This window comes from Oncorhynchus tshawytscha, linkage group LG31, assembly GCF_018296145.1.
Source record: "Oncorhynchus tshawytscha isolate Ot180627B linkage group LG31, Otsh_v2.0, whole genome shotgun sequence".
NCBI lineage: Eukaryota > Metazoa > Chordata > Actinopteri > Salmoniformes > Salmonidae > Oncorhynchus > Oncorhynchus tshawytscha.
Window position 1 is genome coordinate 1,155,754 of NC_056459.1, and position 22,705 is coordinate 1,178,458.

The 22,705-nt window shown below is 43.9% G+C and overlaps 1 protein-coding gene across 1 annotated transcript in view; it reads left to right on the top strand.

Annotated features, from left to right (window-relative positions):
- The window catches only part of LOC112230014 (histone-lysine N-methyltransferase 2B), an 85,965-nt gene that overhangs the window by 56,875 nt on the left and 6,385 nt on the right, over positions 1–22,705 (top strand). Inside the window, exons 26-30 of the mRNA XM_024396231.2 lie at positions 10,576–10,654; positions 10,911–11,068; positions 11,318–11,476; positions 11,721–14,163; positions 14,319–14,426. Coding sequence (XP_024251999.1) covers positions 10,576–10,654; positions 10,911–11,068; positions 11,318–11,476; positions 11,721–14,163; positions 14,319–14,426 — 2,947 coding nt within the window. The remainder of the gene's footprint in view (positions 1–10,575; positions 10,655–10,910; positions 11,069–11,317; positions 11,477–11,720; positions 14,164–14,318; positions 14,427–22,705) is intronic.

Below are 22,705 nucleotides of genomic sequence, written 5' to 3' on the forward strand. Positions count from 1 at the left end.
GGTATAGAGGTTCTGGATGGCTTGACCCCAGTAATGTACTTGGCCGTACGTCCTTTCCTCTGTAATGCCTTACGGTCGGAGGCCGAGCAGTTGCCATACCAGGCAGTGATGCAACCAGTCAGGATGCTCTTGATGGTGCAGCTGTAGAATGTTTTGCGTATCTGGGGACCCATGCCAAATCTTTTCAGTCTCCCGAGGAGGAATAGTCTTTGTCGTGCCCTCTTCACGACTGTCTTAGTGTGTTTGGACCATGATAGTTTGAACTTGAAGCTCTCAACCTATTCCACTACATCCCGTTGATGAGAATGGGGGTGTGGGCCTCCCGAGTGGCGTAGTGGTCGAAGGCCAAACCCTCCCTAACCCGGACGACACTGTGCCACCAGAGACTCTGGGTTCGAGCTCAGGCTCTGTCGCAGCCGGCCGCGACCGGGAGGTCCATGGTGTGACGCACAATTGGCCCAGCGTCGTCCGGGTTAGGGAGGGTTTGGCCGGCAGGGATATCGTTGTCTCATCGCGCACTAGTGACTCCTGTGGAGGGCCGGGTGCAGTGCAAGCTGACCAAGTCACCAGGTGTACAGTGTTTCCTCCGACACATTGGTGCGGCTGGCTTCCGGGTTGAATGTGCATTGTCAAGAAGCAGTGCGGTTGGGTTGTGTTTCGGAGGACGCATGGCTCTCGACCTTCGCCTCCGTGCGGGAGGCCGTGCGGGAGCTGCAGCGATGAGACAAGACTAACTACTACCAATTGGATACCATGAAATTGGGTACAAAAAAGGGGGTACAAAAAAGTGGGGGCGTGCTCGGTCCTCCTTTTCCTGTAGTCCACAATCTTCTCTTTTGTCTTGATCACGTTGAGGGAGAGGTTGTTGTCCTGACACCATCGACCATGCAGTCATGAGTGAACAAGGAGAACGGGAGGGGACGGAGTACAGGATGGGACTGAGCATGCACCCCTTAAGGTGCCCCTGTGTTGAGGATCAGCTTGGCGGATTCTTTTATTTTTTTCATTTTTTTATTTGACCTTTTATTTAACCAGGTAGGCAAGTTGAGAACAAGTTCTCATTTACAATTGCGACCTGGCCAAGATGAAGCAAAGCAGTTTGACAGATACAACGACACAGAGTTACACATGGAGTAAAACAAAGATACAGTCAATAATACAGTATAAACAAGTCTATATACAATGTGAGCAAATGAGGTGAGAAGGGAGGTAAAGGCAAAAAAGGCCATGGTGGCAAAGTAAATACAATATAGCAAGTAAAACACTGGAATGGTAGTTTTGCAATGGAAGAATGTGCAAAGTAGAAATAAAAATAAATGGGGTGCAAAGGAGCAAAATAAATAAATAAATAAAAATTAAATACAGTTGGGAAAGAGGTAGTTGTTTGGGCTAAATTATAGGTGGGCTATGTACAGGTGCAGTAATCTGTGAGCTGCTCTGACAGTTGGTGCTTAAAGCTAGTGAGGGAGATAAGTGTTTCCAGTTTCAGAGATTTTTGTAGTTCGTTCCAGTCGTTGGCAGCAGAGAACTGGAAGGAGAGGCGGCCAAAGAAAGAATTGGTTTTCGGGGTGACTAGAGAGATATACCTGCTGGAGCGTGTGCTACAGGTGGGAGATGCTATGGTGACCAGCGAGCTGAGATAAGGGGGGACTTTACCTAGCAGTGTCTTGTAGATGACATGGAGCCAGTGGGTTTGGCGACGAGTATGAAGCGAGGGCCAGCCAACGAGAGCGTACAGGTCGCAATGGTGGGTAGTATATGGGGCTTTGGTGACAAAACGGATTGCACTGTGATAGACTGCATCCAATTTGTTGAGTAGGGTATTGGAGGCTATTTGTAAATGACATCGCCAAAGTCGAGGATTGGTAGGATGGTCAGTTTTACAAGGGTATGTTTGGCAGCATGAGTGAAGGATGCTTTGTTGCGAAATAGGAAGCCAATTCTAGATTTAACTTTGGATTGGAGATGTTTGATATGGGTCTGGAAGGAGAGTTTACAGTCTAACCAGACACCCAGGTATTTGTAGTTGTCCACGTATTCTAAATCAGAGCCGTCCAGCCGTCCAGAGTAGTGATGTTGGACAGGCGGGTAGGTGCAGGTAGCGATCGGTTGAAGAGAATGCATTTAGTTTTACTTGTATTTAAGAGCAATTGGAGGCCACGGAAGGAGAGTTGTATGGCATTGAAGCTTGCCTGGAGGGTTGTTAACACAGCGTCCAAAGAAGGGCCGGAAGTATACAGAATGGTGTCGTCTGCGTAGAGGTGGATCAGAGACTCACCAGCAGCAAGAGCGACCTCATTGATGTATACAGAGAAGAGAGTCGGTCCAAGAATTGAACCCTGTGGCACCCCCATAGAGACTGCCAAAGGTCCGGACAGCAGACCCTCCGATTTGACACACTGAACTCTATCAGAGAAGTAGTTGGTGAACCAGGCGAGGCAATCATTTGAGAAACCAAGGCTGTCGAGTCTGCCGATGAGGATGTGGTGATTGACAGAGACGAAAGCCTTGGCCAGATCAATGAATACGGCTGCACAGTAATGTTTCTTATCGATGGCGATTAAGATATCGTTTAGGACCTTGAGCGTGGCTGAGGTGCACCCATGACCAGCTCTGAAACCAGATTGCATAGCAGAGAAGGTATGGTGAGATTCGAAATGGTCGGTAATCTGTTGACTTGGCTTTCGAAGACCTTAGAAAGGCACGGTAGGATAGATATAGGTCTGTAGCAGTTTGGGTCAAGAGTGTCACCCCCTTTGAAGAGGGGGATGACCGCAGCTGCTTTCCAATCTTTGGGAATCTCAGATGACACGAAAGAGGTTGAACAGGCTAGTAATAGGGGTGGCAACAATTTCGGCAGATAATTTTAGAAAGAAAGGGTCCAGATTGTCTAGCCCGGCTGATTTGTAGGGGTCCAGATTTTGCAGCTCTTTCAGAACATCAGCTGAATGGATTTGGGAGAAGGAGAAATGGGGAAGGCTTGGGCGAGTTGCTGTTGGGGGTGCAGTGCTGTTGACCGGGGTAGGAGTAGCCAGGTGGAAAGCATGGCTAGCCGTAGAAAAATGCTTATTGAAATTCTCAATTATGGTGGATTTATCAGTGGTGACAGTGTTTCCTATCTGACTGTGATATCTGATATCTGATATCTGATAAGTGACTTATCATCGAATAGATATGTGAAAAACGCCTTGAGGATTGATTCTAAACAACGTTTGCCATGTTTCTGTCGATATAATGGAGTTAATTTGGAAAAAAGTTTGCGTTGTAATGACTGAATTTTCGGGGGTTTTTTCTCAGCCAAACATGATGAACAAAACGGAGCGATTTCTCCTACACAAATAATCTTTTTGGAAAAACTGAACATTTGCTATCTAACTGAGAGTCTCCTCATTGAAAACATCCAAAGTTCTTCAAAGGTAAATGATTTTATTTGAATGCTTTTCTTGTTTTTGTGAAAATGTTGCCTGCTGAATGCTAGGCTTAATGCTATGCTAGCTATCAATACTCTTACACAAATGCTTGTGTAGCTATGGTTGAAAAGCATTTTTTGAAAATCTGAGATGACAGTGTAAGGCTCTCCTGCATTTTTTCAATATTTTGTTAAAAATCGCGCAAAATTTCAACATCCTGCTACTCATGCCAGGAATATAGTATATGCATATGATTAGTATGTGTGGATAGAAAACACTCTGAAGTTTCTAAAACGGGTTAAATCATGTCTGTGACTATAACAGAACGTGAATAGCAGGCAAAATCCCAAGAAAAACCTGTTCACAAAAAATAAATAAAAGTATCCATCCGCCAGTCTCTGTATTGTCTATGGCAAGGGAAAATACATAGCGGCCAGTTTACAGTTCCTACAGCTTCCACACGATGTCGCCAGTACTGGCAATTGGGTTGAAGTTAATCCTTGGTAAAATGACAAATAGGCACTTCCTGTCATCCAGTACACACAGGAAGTCTCTGGAAGAGAGAATTTGGACCATGATTTCAAGAGTAGCTGCTATTGAATACAGATCGCCCCGTGATCAATTTGATCGATTATTAACGTTTACAAATACCTAAAGTTGGGTTACAAAAGTAGTTTGAAGTGTTTTGTCAAAGTTTATCGGCAACTTTTTTAATAAAAAAAAATGACGTTGCGTTTTGAAAAGCTGTTTTTTTCCTGGATCAGACGGGCTATATAAATGGACATTTTGGGTATACATGGACGGATTTAATCGAAAAAAAGACCCAATTGTGATGTTTATGGGACATATTGGAGTGCCAACAAAGAAGCTCGTCAAAGGTAATGAATGTTTTATATTTTATTTCTGCGTTTTGTGTAGCGCCGGCTACGCTAATTCTTTTGTTTACGTCTTTTTCCGGTATTGCGGGGGGGGTGCATGCCATCAGATAATAGCTTCTCATGCTTTCGCTGAAAAGCATTTTAAAAATCTGACATGTTGGCTAGATTCACAACGAGTGTAGCTTTAATTGAGTACCCTGCATGTGTGTTTTAATGAAAGTTTGAGTTTTATCGAGTACGATTAGCATTTGGCATTGCGCATGTCCATTTCCTGTTGGCTAGGTGAGACGCAGACGTCTCACCTTGCCCTAAGAGGTTATGGAGAGGCATGCTTAGTCGAGTGATCAAAAGGGTCCAGTGAGTGGAGAGGTTGGTTGGGGGTCACGGCGATTTAGACAGCTCGCCAGGCCATTGGTAGCAAGCTAGCATAGGATGGAGGTCTGTTGTTAGCCACCTCTTGCGTTCCGTCAGTAGATTAGTGGGGTTCCGTGTGGTAGAGGGGATTAATCCAAATCACACAACAACAACAAAAATAAAAACAATAGATATAGTTATAGAGGCCCAAGAAGAAAACATAATAATAAAAATAAATAAATTGTCCGATTTGTCTAGCAGCCGGTAAGACAGCTAACGGTTAGCAGGCCGCAGATGGGCGTTCAGGTAACGTCGCGACGGAGGAGCCAGCCGGATCTCCTTCGGGTAGATAACGTCGGCAGTCCAGTTGTGAAGGCCCGGTGGGGCTCCGCGTAGGCAGTAAAACAGGTCCGAATAGGTGACTGCAGCCCAGGAGTGATTGATGGAACTCAGGAGTGATTGACGGAGCTGGCTAGCTCCGGGAATAATTGATGTTTGCTCCGGAATCGACGAAGGCCGATAGTCACACGGAAAGCAGCTAGCTAGCTGTGAGATCCGGGTATGAATGTCTAGAGAGCAGTCGAAATCCAGGGACATGGAGAGAAAAATTGGTCCGGTATGTTCCGTTCCGAGCCGCGCTGCGCCGTACAGAACTGGCGATAGATTTTCGAGCTAAAGGATAGCTGATGACCACAAACCGTGGTTAGCTGAACACTAACGATTTGCCAGTAAAGAAACTAACTAGCTTCTGAACTAGCTTCTGGATTAGCTTTTGGCTAGTTTCAGGCTAGCTTCTTGGAGTTTCTGGCTAGCTTCTTGGAGGATTACAGATTTGAGGTAAATAATACTTTTTTATAAATATAAATTGGTGAGGCGGGTTGCAGGAGAGTGTTTTGTAGATGAGTTGATGGAAAATAAAAATAAAATGTATATAAAAAAGTTGTGTGTGTGTATATATATGTATGTGTATATATATGTATGTGTGTATATATATGTATGTGTATATATATGTATATGTATATATATGTATATGTATATGTATATATGTGTGTATATATGTGTGTATATATGTGTGTATATATGTGTGTATATATGTGTGTATATATGTGTATATGTGTATATGTGTATATGTATATACGTATATGTATATACGTATATGTATATGTATATGTATATACGTATATGTATATGTATATGTATATACGTATATACCTATATGTATATATATATGTATATGTATATACAGGACACGACAAGACGAGGACAAAAGACGTCTGAACTGCAGGACAGAACAGAATTGACACAATAATGTTTCAAGTTCTTTGGCTAGGCATGACCTGTCTGCAATGTGGTTTATTGGATATTTTCTACCTGCAGGCTGCAATGTTTTTATTTGTTGGCTTTATGTAGGCTATTTTTTACATGGTTAGCAATCGAAGTTACTTTTAGATTTGCATCATCTTCATTTAGATTTAGAACCACATGACAATGATGATTTTGAAATACAAAGACTATTATAAATGAAGCTGTTCCACAAACATGTGCATATGAAAATCATAGCTGGCACTCAGGTTGTTAGAAATGGTAAGATAAATTGGGACTCCAATTGGAAAAGGTTGCCTACCCTTGGTGTAGCCTATTACCGGCAACTTCAAGAACGAAATGGCAGAATCTGCGAAGGCCAGCAGCGGGAGGAGCAAGGTCTGAAAGTTTTTTTCCCTTCTGATTAGGCTATCTTGATCTCTGGCTCCGTCGAGTCATTTTTGTGTCTTAATTATTTAATAAGAGATCATAATAGATTTTATTTAAACACATAGGTGTCTTTTTTTTAAATAGGCGTTTTAAAAACTTCTCCCAATTGATTGGTCGACTACTTTTGGTCGACCAATATATTTAAAAAAATGTTGGACAGGCCTAATATGTTTTCAAAAGGCATACTGCCTCCAGCTCATTGCAAATGACTGGCAGGTAGCCTAGCGGTTAGTGCGTTGGGCCAGTAACCAAAAGGTTGCTCGAACAAATCCCCGAGCTATCAAGGTAAAAATCTGTTGTTCTGCCCCTGAACAAGGCAGTTAACCCACTGTTCCTAGGCCGTCATTGTAAATAAGAATTTGTTTTTTAACTTGCCTAGTTAAATAAAGGTGTGTGACGCATTGATGAAGCCTACCTTCCTATGCATTTGCTGTTTGAGAAATTTATCACACTTTCTGACAGATGTTCCACTCAAAGGCTCTGTATCTGTATGCTCGAAGCATGTGATAAATATATACAGTGCCTTGCGAAAGTATTCGGCCCCCTTGAACTTTGCGACCTTTTGCCACATTTTCAGGCTTCAAACATAAAGATATAAAACTGTATTTTTTTGTGAAGAATCAACAACAAGTGGGACACAATCATGAAGTGGAACGACATTTATTGGATATTTCAAACTTTTTTAACAAATCAAAAACTGAAAAATTGGGCGTGCAAAATTATTCAGCCCCCTTAAGTTAATACTTTGTAGCGCCACCTTTTGCTGCGATTACAGCTGTAAGTCGCTTGGGGTATGTCTCTATCAGTTTTGCACATCGAGAGACTGACATTTTTTCCCATTCCTCCTTGCAAAACAGCTGGAGCTCAGTGAGGTTGAATGGAGAGCATTTGTGAACAGCAGTTTTCAGTTCTTTCCACAGATTCTCGATTGGATTCAGGTCTGGACTTTGACTTGGCCATTCTAACACCTGGATATGTTTATTTTTGAACCATTCCATTGTAGATTTTGCTTTATGTTTTGGATCATTGTCTTGTTGGAAGACAAATCTCCGTCCCAGTCTCAGGTCTTTTGCAGACTCCATCAGGTTTTCTTCCAGAATGGTCCTGTATTTGGCTCCATCCATCTTCCCATCAATTGTAACCATCTTCCCTGTCCCTGCTGAAGAAAAGCAGGCCCAAACCATGATGCTGCCACCACCATGTTTGACAGTGGGGATGGTGTGTTTAGGGTGATGAGCTGTGTTGCTTTTACGCCAAACATAACGTTTTGCATTGTTGCCAAAAAGTTAAATTTTCTTCTCCTTGTATGAGCTGAAAGTTTAGAGGGACGGCCAGGTCTTGGTAGATTTGCAGTGGTTTGATACTCCTTCCATTTCAATATTATCGCTTGCACAGTGCTCCTTGGGATGTTTAAAGCTTGGGAAATCTTTTTGTATCCAAATCCGGCTTTAAACTTCTTCACAACAGTATCTCGGACCTGCCTGGTGTGTTCCTAGTTCTTCATGATGCTCTCTGCGCTTTTAACGGACCTCTGAGACTATCACAGTGCAGGTGCATTTATACGGAGACTTGATTACACACAGGTGGATTGTATTTATCATCATTATTCATTTAGGTCAACATTGGATCATTCAGAGATCCTCACTGAACTTCTGGAGAGAGTTTGCTGCACTGAAAGTAAAGGGGCTGAATAATTTTGCACGCCCAATTTTTCAGTTTTTGATTTGTTAAAAAAGTTTGAAATATCCAATAAATGTCGTTCCACTTCATGATTGTGTCCCACTTGTTGATTCTTCACAAAAAAATACAGTTTTATATCTTTATGTTTGAAGCCTGAAATGTGGCAAAAGGTCGCAAAGTTCAAGGGGGCCGAATACTTTCGCAAGGCACTGTAAATAAGATACATACTGTACTCATGCCAATTTAATTAGACTAAATCGTGCAAATTAACTAGGGATACACGATATCTGTGAACATATCTGAATCGGCCAATATTAGCTAAAAATGCCATCATCGGTATCGGACCGATGTCTAGTTTAACGCTGATGGTAAAAAACGATGTCAAACCGTGCATACCTATATGACGTAGTTACATGATGTAATGATGCTACAAATTTTGCGCTCCACGTGCAACACAGCATTCCTAACCTAGCCCGCAATGTCTGCTGTGTGGATCGAGCAGTCATTAGAAAGAGTAAGAACATTTCAGTGAGACAACTTAAAGGCTTAATCCATTAATCCATTAAAGGCAAGATAATGGAATTCATTACCCTTGACAATCAACCGTTCTCTGTCGTGGGTGATGTTGGCTTTCGCCGACTGGTCGAGCACCGGTACACACTACCAAGTGCGCTATTTTTCAGATGTTACCCTACCGGAGTTACACAGTAATAGCGTCACTGCTAATAGCTTCACGACATACATACTATGGAATGCCGTTTGGGTCTTTGCATGTTACAGTAGCACTGTCAAAGCTGTACAAAAAAAAGTCTGCAAACACCGGCCACGAACGATGTGTTTGCAATACCGCGTTGGTAATAAAGCATAATTTGTTCGACCACAACTTCTGGGGTAGCTAGCTTTAGCTTGGTACCTAGCTAGCACCTAATATAACCAGCCGGAAAACAATGAGCAGTAGAACCTGCAGTCATTTTCATTATTCTTAGCAATGATTTAAAAATCCTTGTAAGTACTAGCTAGGCAGCAACTTGTTGTTGGCCTAATGAACTGAAGTTCAATTTCAAGAAAATAAATAGCTTGCCAGTTATTTAACCCTGTTGCCCAAAGCTAATGTTTTTAGCAGCCAGCTAGCTTTATCTGGCTAGTGTGCCTCGACCGGACCGGGTTCAGTGTTTTGAAGTTAGCCACAATAAGGATTAGGCACAATAGTGGAATTTGCGGTTTGCCCTCAAAATAAAAGTATGTCATTGACAGTGACTCAAATTAATACAAATAGTAGAATTGTGCCATACTGTTATTTTGAAGGCTAACAGCAAAGTCCACTGTTGGGACTAATCCTTATTGTGGCTAGCTTCACATAGTTGGGTCGGGCCAGCATTAATCAAATAAGAACTGTCTTAAAAATAGGGTTATTTTAGATGACACCTAGATTGTCGTTTTGCTATGTTTTTGGGAAGAACATTTGCATCCATGAGCTAGCTATAATTTTTTTATGACCAGCACTGTAGGTGCGCGAGACAACTTTACCAGCATCATAGCATACGTATCGATGAATCGTTGTGACATGATAGTGTAATCAATGTGTAATAACTATGTAAAAAATGTATGAACTCATTAAATTATTATGTGACATGTAGTCATATTCAGGTCCTGATTGGTCAACAAGCTCATTTGACATGTCAAATAGTGTTATCCATTTTGACTCGCGAAGACCCAAACAGCGTTCCATAGAAATCCTGGTTGAGGATGAAACAAGTGAACAAATGAACCACAAAACAGCACAGCCAGTATGTTGAAAGAAATAGGTTTTGAATATGTTTTACTGGTAATGGGGACATATGCAAATGCCAGCAAAATAACCTTTTGGTTAGTGTGTGTGGGACCTTTATTTAACTAGGCAAGTCAGTTAAGAACAAATTCTTATTTTCAATGCCTAGGAACAGTGGGTTAACTGCCTTGTTCAGGGGTAGAACGACAGATTTATTTTGAAAGAGGATTATAGTTAATCCTAGTTAAATAAAGGTAAATAAATAACATCGAGCCCTCTTAATTTACAGCATCTCCCTCACTCAAACAACAACAAATGCGCAAACCGTCTTGTCGCATTCGGTGCTCAAGTTCAGAACAGCTATCAGTCAAAACAAATACAGAGCTGTGAAGAGGAGACCCTGAGCTCTCATGTCATGTATATCATGTTACTTACTATACAGTCACTGCATTCCAAATTAGGCACTTATCAGTGTCCAAATCTGCAATTTTCAACCCATATACGGGTACGCGTTTAATACTTAACAAAAACCCCAGGTACTGGTCAAAAAGTGCATAACACAGGCTTTGTCCCAAATGGCACCCTATTCCCTGTGTCGAGGGGCTTTTGATTTGGAAGGTGTGACCCATATACTCTAAAAGTTTGGCCAGTAAGGGATTTACAGTATTTTACCACCATCAAGCATTTCCCTTTTTACTCGTGAAACCATCCATCTGTTTCCTTCTATATCCAGGTTCACTTCAGATCAACAGGCTGGGTGTGCTGACAGAACAATCAGCAAATGGTGCAAGGTTGTATCCTGTGGGCTACCAGTAAGTGACCAATAATCCTCTTGTGACCCAGACATCGACAGCATCCATTTAGATTCTTCTTGTTTTGAATAATCAATTTGTGAATAATGTAGTCAGGGTTGTCATTGTATTGTCATTATAAGATTGGCAGTATAAAACTGCAGGTATTTTGTTGGAGAACTTCCCTGGAGTTCGTTTTGAAATTATATTGGGTTGTTTATCTTTTACGTTACTCACCTTTTGTCATTCTCCTCCCTCCCTGTTTTTCTCCGTCCAGGTGCTCTCGGCTGTACTGGAGCACAGTGGACCCTCGGCGGCGCTGTAAGTACACCTGTAATGTGACAGAGGTGTACTCTCCACTCCCAGAGAAGCCAGGGGAACCACATTGGTGGGAGCAGGAGGAGAACCGAACCATAGCCCACAGCTTCTACAAAGGTCAGCAAACCCACCTAACCTGCCCCTATCTGGTAGTAGGGTGGGCACTTCAATGGATAACCTTGATGTCCCATACGTTATATTTGTTTGTTTCTTTTCATTTGAAATAATTAAGAGGGATATGTATAACAACATAATTAAGTACATTGGAATTGTACAATATTTGCTATTCAAAAGGGACAATTTACTAGAATCTACTAATTCTCAGTCTTCAAAATAAATAATGTTCCTTTTTTATTCCTTGACCAGAAATGGAAATTCCAGAGGCTGTGATGAGTCCTCTGCCCATTCAAGTATCTCTCAGCATCACCTCATCCCCCCTGAAACAGGAGCCTGGGGCCAAAACCCCTAGTTACTCACAAACCAGAAGACCAGCAGGAGGAACATCTCGACCTCTTCCCTCTCCAGGTAACATTGACATTGAGTTAGATATCAATACCAGTTTAATATCTAGTGTCAGTTAACAGAGAGATATCTCTGCTTATTTGAGGAACATTTTTAGTTACAATGAGTGATATGTGGTCTTGCCTAGTTCCCTTAAATTTAAAGCACTGACTAAGTCGCTTTGGATAAGAGCGTCTGCTAAACGACATCAAATGTTAATATCACTCTGTTCCATCATGACACTAACTGGTCATCCTCTAATCTCTAGGGAGTGCGATGACCAAATCCCACCACATCCTGACTCTCAGGGATCTGGGCGATACCTGTCAGCTGCGTCGTCTGTCTCGGGGCCGCCACTCCGGGGACTCCTCTTCCCCAACCGATGGCCCCGCTGGACCAATGATGCTCCGTTCAGGGGGCACCCTCCACCCCAGGTCCCGACCCTTCAGCTCCCCTCCCAGAACCAGCGAAAACCTCCTGAATTCCCCTCGGAGAGTACAACCTCGCGCTGGCTCCTCCAGCTGGCGCTCCCCTCTCTTCTCCCCTTCCAGTGTTACCTCCCCTCTCTCTCTGCGGCCTGTCGCCATCGGCAGCCCACCCTCCAACCTCCCTCTGGCCCTCGGCCACTCCTCCAGGATCAGGCAGTCATTCAAAATCACAACTCCAGTGTCCACTGAGGTGCCACAAGACTTCTTAGCATCATCCGAGCCAGGAGTGGTGGTGCCCTCAAACGGAATCACATTGACAGTAAATAATATGGAGGAAGACACCGACGTCGGACCCCTGATGTCGGATCAGGATTTGCCCTTCGCGCCCTTCGACGTGGCGGACGCAGACGTGGCGGTGGCCTCTGTGCTAAACGCCAAGCTTGAGTTTGACGAGGCCTTGCTGAATGAGACTGTGGCGATTCATTGTGGAGTTTCCCAGACAGTTGCAGGCGATGTGGAGGAGGCATTAGAGGCGGAGCCGTTAGAGGAGACCCAGAGCCAGACTCGTGGTGGGGACAACATGGATGCCAACATGGCTCCAGTATTCACCAAAGCAATGGCCACTAAAGAGGTCCTGGAGAACGGTTCCTCAGACGAAGACATGGATCACTACTTAAAGTTATCTCGTATGTTGGTGGTGTGCAAAGTCTCAAAGGACTCAGGGCAGGCAAGTCTCCCTCTCCCCTCACCAGCTCCTACGTCTCAGTCCATCTCCCAGCTTGACGGAGCGGATAACTGCTCTGAGAGTGATTCAAGCGATTCTACCTGCGATGAGGAAGAAACTCAGGAAGAGGGGAAGAGTGGGGAAGATCAGGGGGCTGACAGTCAAGCCTTGTTTGAAACCTGTGACCCAAATAATGACTTGTCTATTGAAGAGGAGGTTCTGATGGAGTCTGAGCAAATGGAATCCCAGAAAGAGGTTCTTCTGGACCCCAGCAGTGGCCATTTTGTTTCGGATGATGACAGCATCAGAGAGTACCTGGCTAATAATAAAAACGTAGTGCTTGAGGATAGTGACAGCTCTGGCTCCTCTACAGATTCTCTCGTTGGAGTGGACGACGAGATGGGAGACCCAGACTTTGAGCCAGAACCCAACCCCAAATCAACTCCTGTGAAAACCATCATGGAACGCCCTCGTCCTGTGAGCATGAAAACTATTCCACGAAAACCCACACCAGCGCAGAGAAAAATCATCAGGGTGTCTATACCCTCTGGACCTGCTCTGCCTCTGAATGTAGCCTTCTCTTCGCCACCCATCGCTGTTCGAACCATTCCCAGGACAGTCACCTCCACCGCCTCCCTGACCCCATTTGTAATGAATGGCATGAACTCTATACCCTTACAGACAAGGGCCACTACGGGGAGAGCTATCGCTATCCGCCTGGCCACACCAAGACAAGCAGCTCAGCAGCAGCTGACTGCCACTATTCAGTCTGCCTCCAACTCAGCCCTGTCTCCACAGGTTCTGCTAGTCAACCGTCAAGGTCAGATTCTGATGAAAGATCCAAACACTAACACCTTCCAGACGGTCAGCACCAGCTCCCCATCCTACAGCCGCATCAGCCAGATAGCCAAGATTATCCACAGCAGTGGTGCACTGCCCCGCGCGATTCCCCAGATGGTGGTCGTACCCGCTACATCTACACCCTCGCCACGGACATCCGTCTTCCATAGTTCAAATCTCATCACCAGTAGCAGAAACAACAACACCACCACACCAACCACCATCTCTAACAGAAACAACACCACACCAGCAACCACCACCAATCTCCTGATCAGGACCCCACAGAGTTTGCATGATGGGCGAGTGCTGGTCCGAGCCATGCCCATGACGCGTGGAGCGAAACAAGTGAGGGTCAAGTGCGTCTCTGTGCCCAGCTCTCCAATGATGACAGGCAACCAGGCCCAAGCTATCTTAGACAGAGCCATGGCTTCTCATCGTGAGCCCTCTCGGATACGGCCTAATATCCTCAGGGTGAGCCCGTCCCAGCTGAGCCCATCCCACTTCCAAGTCCACCCGTTCCTCAACAAGCTTCAGTCCCCTCTAGCCATCTCAGACACACCTGGTCAAATGCTCCGCCACGAGCCGCCCACCGTACCCGAGTCTCAGGTCCGTGTCAAAAGAGTGTCCTTCGTCGCAGAGCGTCCCGGCAAGAAGAAATGTAAAACTGATTTCCTTCCGCAGTCACCCTCTAGTGAACTTGATGACCTAGATGGCAGCAGGTACGGCAGAGTACAACATGAGATGATGGAATTATTACATTTTTAATTTTACTTTTAATGTTGTAACTTTGACTGCACTGCACATTTTCCAATTGGGATAATAAAGAGATTGATTGATTGATTTGAACGACTAAGTAACTCTTTTTCTCATACAGAAATTGTGGCGTTAGAACTAAAGCCCCAACAATGAAAGATGTGCTGGATCTGGACCAGGAGAAAGTTGAGCCCAAAGTCATCCTACCAACAGAACCTGAGAAGATCAGGTTAGTTTCTTCTCAAACATGACCATAGCAAGATGGATGCCAGAATACGCACTGCAAGGTACATTTTTTGTTGTTGTTGATATTTTAGAATGCATAAGTACGGAGCCCTTTAGGGGTCATGGTGGTGAAAAATTGGAACAAAGGCTAATCCATTCCCTTTTCTTTTTTTCAAACATTCCCTCAAATATTTAAAGTAAATTCCCTCGTGGAAAAAATTGTACCCTGACTAGAAAAAGTAGTTCCCTCAATTGTATTATTTCCCTCGGATCTCCCCTGCAGATCTCTTGGCTTACAAGAATGGCATTCTCCTTTTGTAGGCCTACCCTGTCCCATTCCCACTTGGCCGATAACATATTGCAGCCTTATCGTAAGTCTATTTAGTTAATGAAATCTAATTTTATTTGTCACATACATATGGTTAGCAGACGTTAATGCGAGTGTAGTGAAATGCTTGTGCTTCTCGTTCCTACAATGCAGTAATAACCAAAGAGTAGTCTAACCTAACAATTCCAAAACTACTACCTTATATACACACAAGTGTAAAGGGATAAAGAATATATACATAAAGATATACGAATGAGTGATGGTACAGAACGCCATAGGCAAGATGCAGTAGATGGTATCGAGTACAGTATATACATATGAGATGAATAATGTAGGGTCTGTAAACAAAGTGGCATAGTTTAAAGTGGCTAGTGATACATGTATTACATAAAGATGCAGTAGATGATATAGAGTACAGTATATACATATACATATGAGATGAGTAATGTAGGGTATGTTAACATTATATTAAGAGGCATTGTTTAAAGTGGCTAGTGATACATTTTTTACATCAATTTCCAATTATTAAAGTGGCTGGAGTTGAGTCAGTATGTTGGCAGCAGCCACTCAATGTTAGTGATGGCTGTTTAACAGTCTGATGGCCTTGAGATAGAAGCTGTTTTTCAGTCTCTCGGTCCCTGCTTTGATGCACCTGTACTGACCTCGCCTTCTGGATGATAGCGGGATGAACAGGCAGTGGCTCGGGTGGTTGTTGTCCTTGATGATCTTTATGGCCTTCCTGTGGCATCAAATCAAATCAAATTTATTTATATAGCCCTTCGTACATCAGCTGATATCTCAAAGTGCTGTACAGAAACCCAGCCTAAAACCCCAAACAGCAAGCAATGCAGGTGTAGAAGCACGGTGGCTAGGAAAAACTCCCTAGAAAGGCTATGTGGGGTGGCCAGTCCTCTTCTGGCTGTGCCAGGTGGAGATTATAACAGAACATGGCCAAGATGTTCAAATGTTCATAAATGACCAGCATGGTCGAATAATAATAAGGCAGAACAGTTGAAACTGGAGCAGCAGCACAGTCAGGTGGAAGTTGAAACTGGAGCAGCAGCATGGCCAGGTGGACTGGGGACAGCAAGGAGTCATCATGTCAGGTAGTCCTGGAGCTCAGGTCCTAGGGCTCAGGTCCTCCGAGAGAGAGAAAGAAAGAGAGAAGGAGAGAATTAGAGAACGCACACTTAGATTCACACAGGACACCGAATAGGACAGGAGAAGTACTCCAGATATAACAAACTGACCCCAGCCCCCCGACACATAAACTACTGCAGCATAAATACTGGAGGCTGAGACAGGAGGGGTCAGGAGACACTGTGGCCCCATCCGAGGTCACCCCTGGACAGGGCCAAACAGGAAGGATATAACCCCACCCACTTTGCCAAAGCACAGCCCCCACACCACTAGAGGGATATCTTCAACCACCAACCTACCATCCTGAGACAAGGCTGAGTATAGCCCACAAAGATCTCCGCCACGGCACAACCCAAGGGGGGGGTGCCAACCCAGACAGGATGACCACAACAGTGAATCAACCCACTCAGGTGACGCACCCCCTCCAGGGACGGCATGAGAGAGCCCCAGTAAGCCAGTGACCCAGCCCCTGTAATAGGGTTAGAGGCAGAGAATCCCAGTGGAAAGAGGGGAACCGGCCAGGCAGAGACAGCAAGGGTGGTTCGTTGCTCCAGAGCCTTTCCGTTCACCTTCCCACTCCTGGGCCAGACTACACTCAATCATATGACCCACTGAAGAGATGAGTCTTCAGTAAAGACTTAAAGGTTGAGACCGAGTTTGCGTCTCTGACATGGGTAGGCAGACCGTTCCATAAAAATGGAGCTCTATAGGAGAAAGCCCTGCCTCCAGCTGTTTGCTTAGAAATTCTAGGGACAATTAGGAGGCCTGCGTCTTGTGACCGTAGCGTACGTGTAGGTATGTACGGCAGGACCAAATCAGAGAGAGAGGTAGGAGCAAGCCCATGTAATGCTTTGTAGGTTAGCAGTAAAACCTTGAAATCAGCCCTTGCTTTGACAGGAAGCCAGTGTAGAGAGGCTAGCACTGGAGTAATATGATCAAATTTTTTGGTTCTAGTCAGGATTCTAGCAGCCGTATTTAGCACTAACTGAAGTTTATTTAGTGCTTTATCCGGGTAGCCGGAAAATAGAGCATTGCAGTAGTCTAACCTAGAAGTGACAAAAGCATGGATTAATTTTTCTGCATCATTTTTGGACAGAAAGTTTCTGAAGTTTCGATTGTGCATCTGTAGAAGTTTGTGAGTGCTTTTGGTGACAAGCCACATTTCTTCAGCCTCCTTCAGCGCCTTCTTCACAACGCTGTCTGTGTGGGTGGACCAATTCAGTTTGTCTGCATCGGGTGGTGTAGGTGTCCTGGAGGGCAGGTAGTTTGCCCCCGGTGATGCGTTGTGCAGACCTCACTACCCTCTGGAGAGGCTTACGGTTGTGGGCGGAGCAGTTACCATACCAGGTGGTGATACAGCCCGACAGGATGCTCTCGATTGTGCATCTGTAGAAGTTTGTGAGTGCTTTTGGTGACAAGCCACATTTCTTCAGCCTCCTTCAGCGCCTTCTTCACAACGCTGTCTGTGTGGGTGGACCAATTCAGTTTGTCTGTGATGTGTACGCTGTGGAACTTAACTTACTACCCTCTCCACTACTGTCCCATCGATGCGGATAGGGGGCTGCTCCCTCTGCTGTTTCCTGAAGTCCACAATCATCTCCTTTGTTTTGTTGACGTTGGGTGTGAGGTTATTTTCCTGACACCACACTCCCTGTAGGCCGTCTCGTCGTTGTTGGTAATCAAGCCTACCACTAGTGTCGTCCGCAAACTTGATGATTGAGTTGGAGGCTGTTACAGGAATTATATTCCTCTGTTTTAATACCCAATTAAAATTAAACACTGTCAATTCATAAGAATTAGTATGACTCTTATTTGTATAAAATGGACAGAGACCAGTCTTAAAAGTCAACTAGCAGCATTTATTCTCGAGAGTACTGCCCATTATACATTTTACCACAGGTTATAAACTGAAAATGGCGTCATTAGTTGTAGTACTAGCCCGTCTCATCTCCTCTCCAGTACAATGGCTGTATGGTTCTCAAGCTTTCTCACCAGCGTCTCTCCCTATTAAGATAATTTATGAACAGAGCCAAGGTCTGCCTGTGTAGATAAGCATTCTAGCCAGTCTGGCTATAAGTTCATTCATTTCTACCAAGGAACAGACAGTCATTGTTCTAATTCTTGATTATATTTACACACATTATATTCATACATATACAGTAATATAATAGTATTCTGATTAGTCAGTCCTGATTTGAAATGTATACATAATTAGTCATTATTGATAAAAATTCCCTTTAACAGAGGCGTGCATGGCCACGCAGTCGTGGGTGAACAGGAAGTACAGGAGAGGGCTGAGCACGCACCCTTGTGGGGCCCCAGTGTTGAGGATCAGCAGGGTGGAGATGTTGTTACCTACCCTCACCACCTGGGGGGGCGGCCCGTCAGGAAGTCCAGGACCCAGTTGCACAGGGCGGGGTCGAGACCCAGGGTCTCGAGCTTGATGACGAGCTTGGAGGGTACTATGGTGTTAAATGCTGAGCTGTAGTCGATGAACAGCATTCTCACATAGGTATTCCTCTTGTCCAGATGGGTTAGGGCAGAATGCAGTGTGGTTGCGATTGGTGTGGTAAGCAAATTGGAGTGGGTCTTGGGTGTCAGGTAGGGTGGAGGTGATATGGTCCTTGACTAGTCTTTCAAAGCACTTCATGATGACGGAAGTGAGTGCTACCGGGCGGTAGTCGTTTAGCTCAGTTACCTTAGCTTTTTTGGGAACAGGAACAATGGTGGCCCTCTTGAAGCATGTGGGAACAGCATATTGGGATAAGGATAGATTGAATATGGCCGTAAACACACCAGCCAGCTGGTCTGTGCATGCAGCCTTGCGAGGGTTAACACGTTTAAATGTTTTACTCACGTCGGCTGCAGTTAAGGAAAGTCCGCAGGTTTTGGTAGCGGGCCGTGTCAGTGGCACTGTTACACTGTATTGTCCTCTGCATGCTTCAAATGGTGGTGATCAGTGACCATTCAATAGCTTAGTTTGTGTTTTCATATGCCTATAAGGGCAAATATAGAAATTAAAAGCCCTTAATTGGGCTAAGTAATTTCAACAGCCTAAAAAGCCAGGAGTCATAATTGAATGATGCATGTTTATAATGCAAACCAAATACACTTTGTGCAAACTCCTATTCATACACTTGGACAACATGAACAGTTGTCCATTTTGAGCGCCTCTCATTCCTGCGACCCTGTTTTACCGGCTTCCTGCAGTTTGGTCTATACATCCACTAAAACATGGCACCAGCCAAGCGCCTGGATGTGTTTTTGACTTAACAATTGTGCATGTGACTCATCGGAGGCAGAAAGGCATGCAAATGTAGTGTGCATAGGTTCCAAGAGGCTTCAGTGTTAACAGGTGCAATGAAGCGCTCTCATCCCAGAGCTAGGAAGAAATTATTTCTGGCTCAGCTCTTTGATCTATAGCCTTTCTATACTCCCGGGGAGTTCGTTACCATCCTAGCATGGTAATTAGCTAATATGCAGGTGACCGTACTGTCATCGCAACAAAGCGAATAGCGGTCAGTTTTTGTTATGAACATAGAGCCAGAGAAAAAACTGAAGGAACTGATTAGCCTGGCAGTTTTTCTCTCCATCATAACCTATAAGGGGCTCCATACATACAGTGCATTCCGCAAAGTATTCAGACCCCTTTTTTCCCACATTTTGTTACAGCCTTATACTAAAATGGATTAAATAAAAAAAATGTCATCAATCTACACACACTACCCCATAATGACAAAGCAAAAAGTTTTTTTGTTGTAACAAATGTATTAAACATTTTAAAAACTGATACCTTATTTACATAAGTATTCAGACACTTTGTTATGACATTGGAAATTGAGCTCAGGTGCATCCTTTTTCCATTGATCATCCTTAACTTCTACAGGTGTTAAGGATTGTAGCTTTATACCCAAGAAGACTCGACGGTGTAATCGCTGCCAAAGGTGCTTCAACAAAGTACTGAATAAATGGTCTGAATTCTTATGTAAATGTGATATTTATTTGTAAGAAATTTGCGAAAATATCTATAAGCCTGTTTTTGCTTTGTCGTTAGAGGGTATTGTGTGTCGATTGCTGAGATTTGTATTTATTTTATCAATTTTAGAATAAGGCTGTAAAGTAACAAAATGTGTCAAATGTTAAGGGGTCTGAATACTTTCCGAATGCACTGTGGGGGTTTTATTTTTTTTAAATGAATTCCTTTTGACTTCAGTCAGTCCTCCTTTACATTTTCTTTTTTGGAATGACTTAACCCAGATGAACACCCCTTTCCTACTTAAGGGACGCATGTGGCAGCTTCCTTTTGATTGATGAGGATTTTCATAGGGAAAATGGACAGGCCCATTTTGTGGGACTAAAGGTCGAAAATGGTAATACAGTGCTAATTTGTCCGCTTCACGTCAAAGTACATAAACCTACGGTGTAAGGAAAAATACAACCAGACATTTATCTATCATTGTTTATCATACAACGTCCATTTCATGATCCTAAAACGTGTTTAAATTATTTTTTAAATTTAGTTCTAGATCCAGTTGAGGTGTGTTAAGGTGAGTATCGGAGCTCTATGTGATTTCTGTGACTTTCTGTACTCACACACACACACACACACAGCCAAGATGGAGTGGCACAGTGTGGCGCTTAGACACGCAGAGCCTGTAATAGTTACTGGCGTTCCAACCATCTTAGAACCATCAGACCTAAAGCTCTGCAACTTTATAAACCTGTTCTAGAGCTTAAGTCGGTAGTGCATGGTGAGTTGTGGCTCTAGAAGGTTCTCAGGCCGAGAAACAGCCTTGTCCATTTGCAATATCTTCAATTAATTTAACATTGCGAAAATGACAACATTTCAAAAGTCCCAGAATCACAAGATTAGGTACATCGAAACCGCCTCGGCCCATAGAGACAGACCCTACAGGTTTCTGTCTGATAGCTCTTTCAGGGACACCGTAGCAATGCCAGAAAAAAAGTGCATTTTCAGCACTAATTAAGGTCACTGTTCAGACTCCGAATGACCTATCAAGACAACTCGGGATTCGGGGTCGCCTCAGCTAGGCCTACACATCATGTCAGAACTGGACCCGCAGCTAGAACGTAACTACGTGTTTTACGTTTTTTTAATGGTTTTAACAGAAGGCGCTGTGAATTTTGGCACGGATCTGAAATATGCGATAGTTGGATTCTAAACGAGTTGGACAACGTGGGTTTGGTGTCAGTATGATATCTTATTGACTGATGGATGGCTGACTTTTGTCCATTTCCAATAAGTTTAAACAGTTATGAACCATCACCAAATGGACAGGCTGGAATCAACACTACCAACAAGTGTTGGTAAATTGAATCACCTTAGTCTCTAGGCCGTGCCGAGTTCGAGGTGCCCCACTTGACCATAGGTCGCTCGGTCTGACCGCAGCGACCGTGCAAATAGTAGGCCCGAAATTAAGCCTGACTAGCAGTTATATTGACATGCTTTTGACATTACGGCCTCTGGATCACACACATGCTGTTTTCGACTGGGGTCATCGGGTGGATAAGCCAGAGTTATTATAGCTGCGCTCGCCGGTTCATGTAGTTTGACACATCCAAGTTTCTCCCTAAGGATAACATGGGTTTACAGGTTATTCTCTAACTCTGCATCTGTGCAGGCAATTTTCTAAATTTCTATGCCATGTGTGCAGGGTCACCTGTACCTCTACAGATATCAACATGAAAAGATTGAATAGTCCCCTTCATATCCTAAAGGGGAAGTAGGGGAAGCATTTTATTAACAAATGAGCAGGCTGAAACCATCACAGAAAGGGAAACATATGGCATCACCATCGTTGAACCGTGTCGAGTTCAACAAGGTGCTCCACTTGACCGTAGCTCACTCGGTCTGACCTCAGTGACCGTGCAAAAAAAGTATGCCCAAAATTAAGCCTGACCTAAATTGTAGGTGCTTTTGGGTTACAGCGGCAGAACCGTTGAGGCTGGAAGTGCAATTCAACCACAGGAATGTTCCTATGGTCCTCCCAATCTGTGCAAGCCTAACCTTGACCATGTGGAATTAACCCTTAACAGTGAAAACATGGAGTATTTCTTCCAACAGTTGATCTGATATCTCTTCCCATATCAATACATTGCTTGCTGACCTAACTTCAACCTGATGCCCATGTGGATTGTGGTTGCCATAGCGAACTGTCTTCAATGACAACCCATCAGGCCACTCTAAGGATTACCTGTATTGATTTTGATTTCACTCCCTGCAGTTAGTGAAAAACACTGCATTCAACCCTCTGTAAATCAGTCAGTTCTTAATGTAAAGACTTGACACTCAGGATTCTGTATACGGGTGTCACAATGAGGATATGTTTACTCTCAGCTTCCTGTGACAACCGGAAGTGCCTTACGTTTGGGTCATATGGGCAGTGTCTATTTCCAATAAGTTTAAACAGTGATTTACCATCACCAAATGGACAGGCTGAAATCAACACCAACGAGCGATGGAGAGGAACCACTATCATTGCTAGGCCACCCGAGTTCAATGAGCCAGTCATTTGGGCATTTCAGCAATATATTAGAGCATATCTAATTTGTGATGGTAAATGCCCATTGTAATGTATTGCTAATGGACAGTGTACATTTCCAATACATTTAATTAGGGATTTACCATCACCAAATGGACAGGAAGACATCAACACCAACGAGCGATGGAGAGGAACCACTATCACTGCTAGGCCATCCCGAGTTCAGCGAACCAGACAATTGGGCATTTCAGCAATATATTAGAGCATGTTCAATTCATGATGGTAAATTCCCATTTTAATGTATTGCTAATG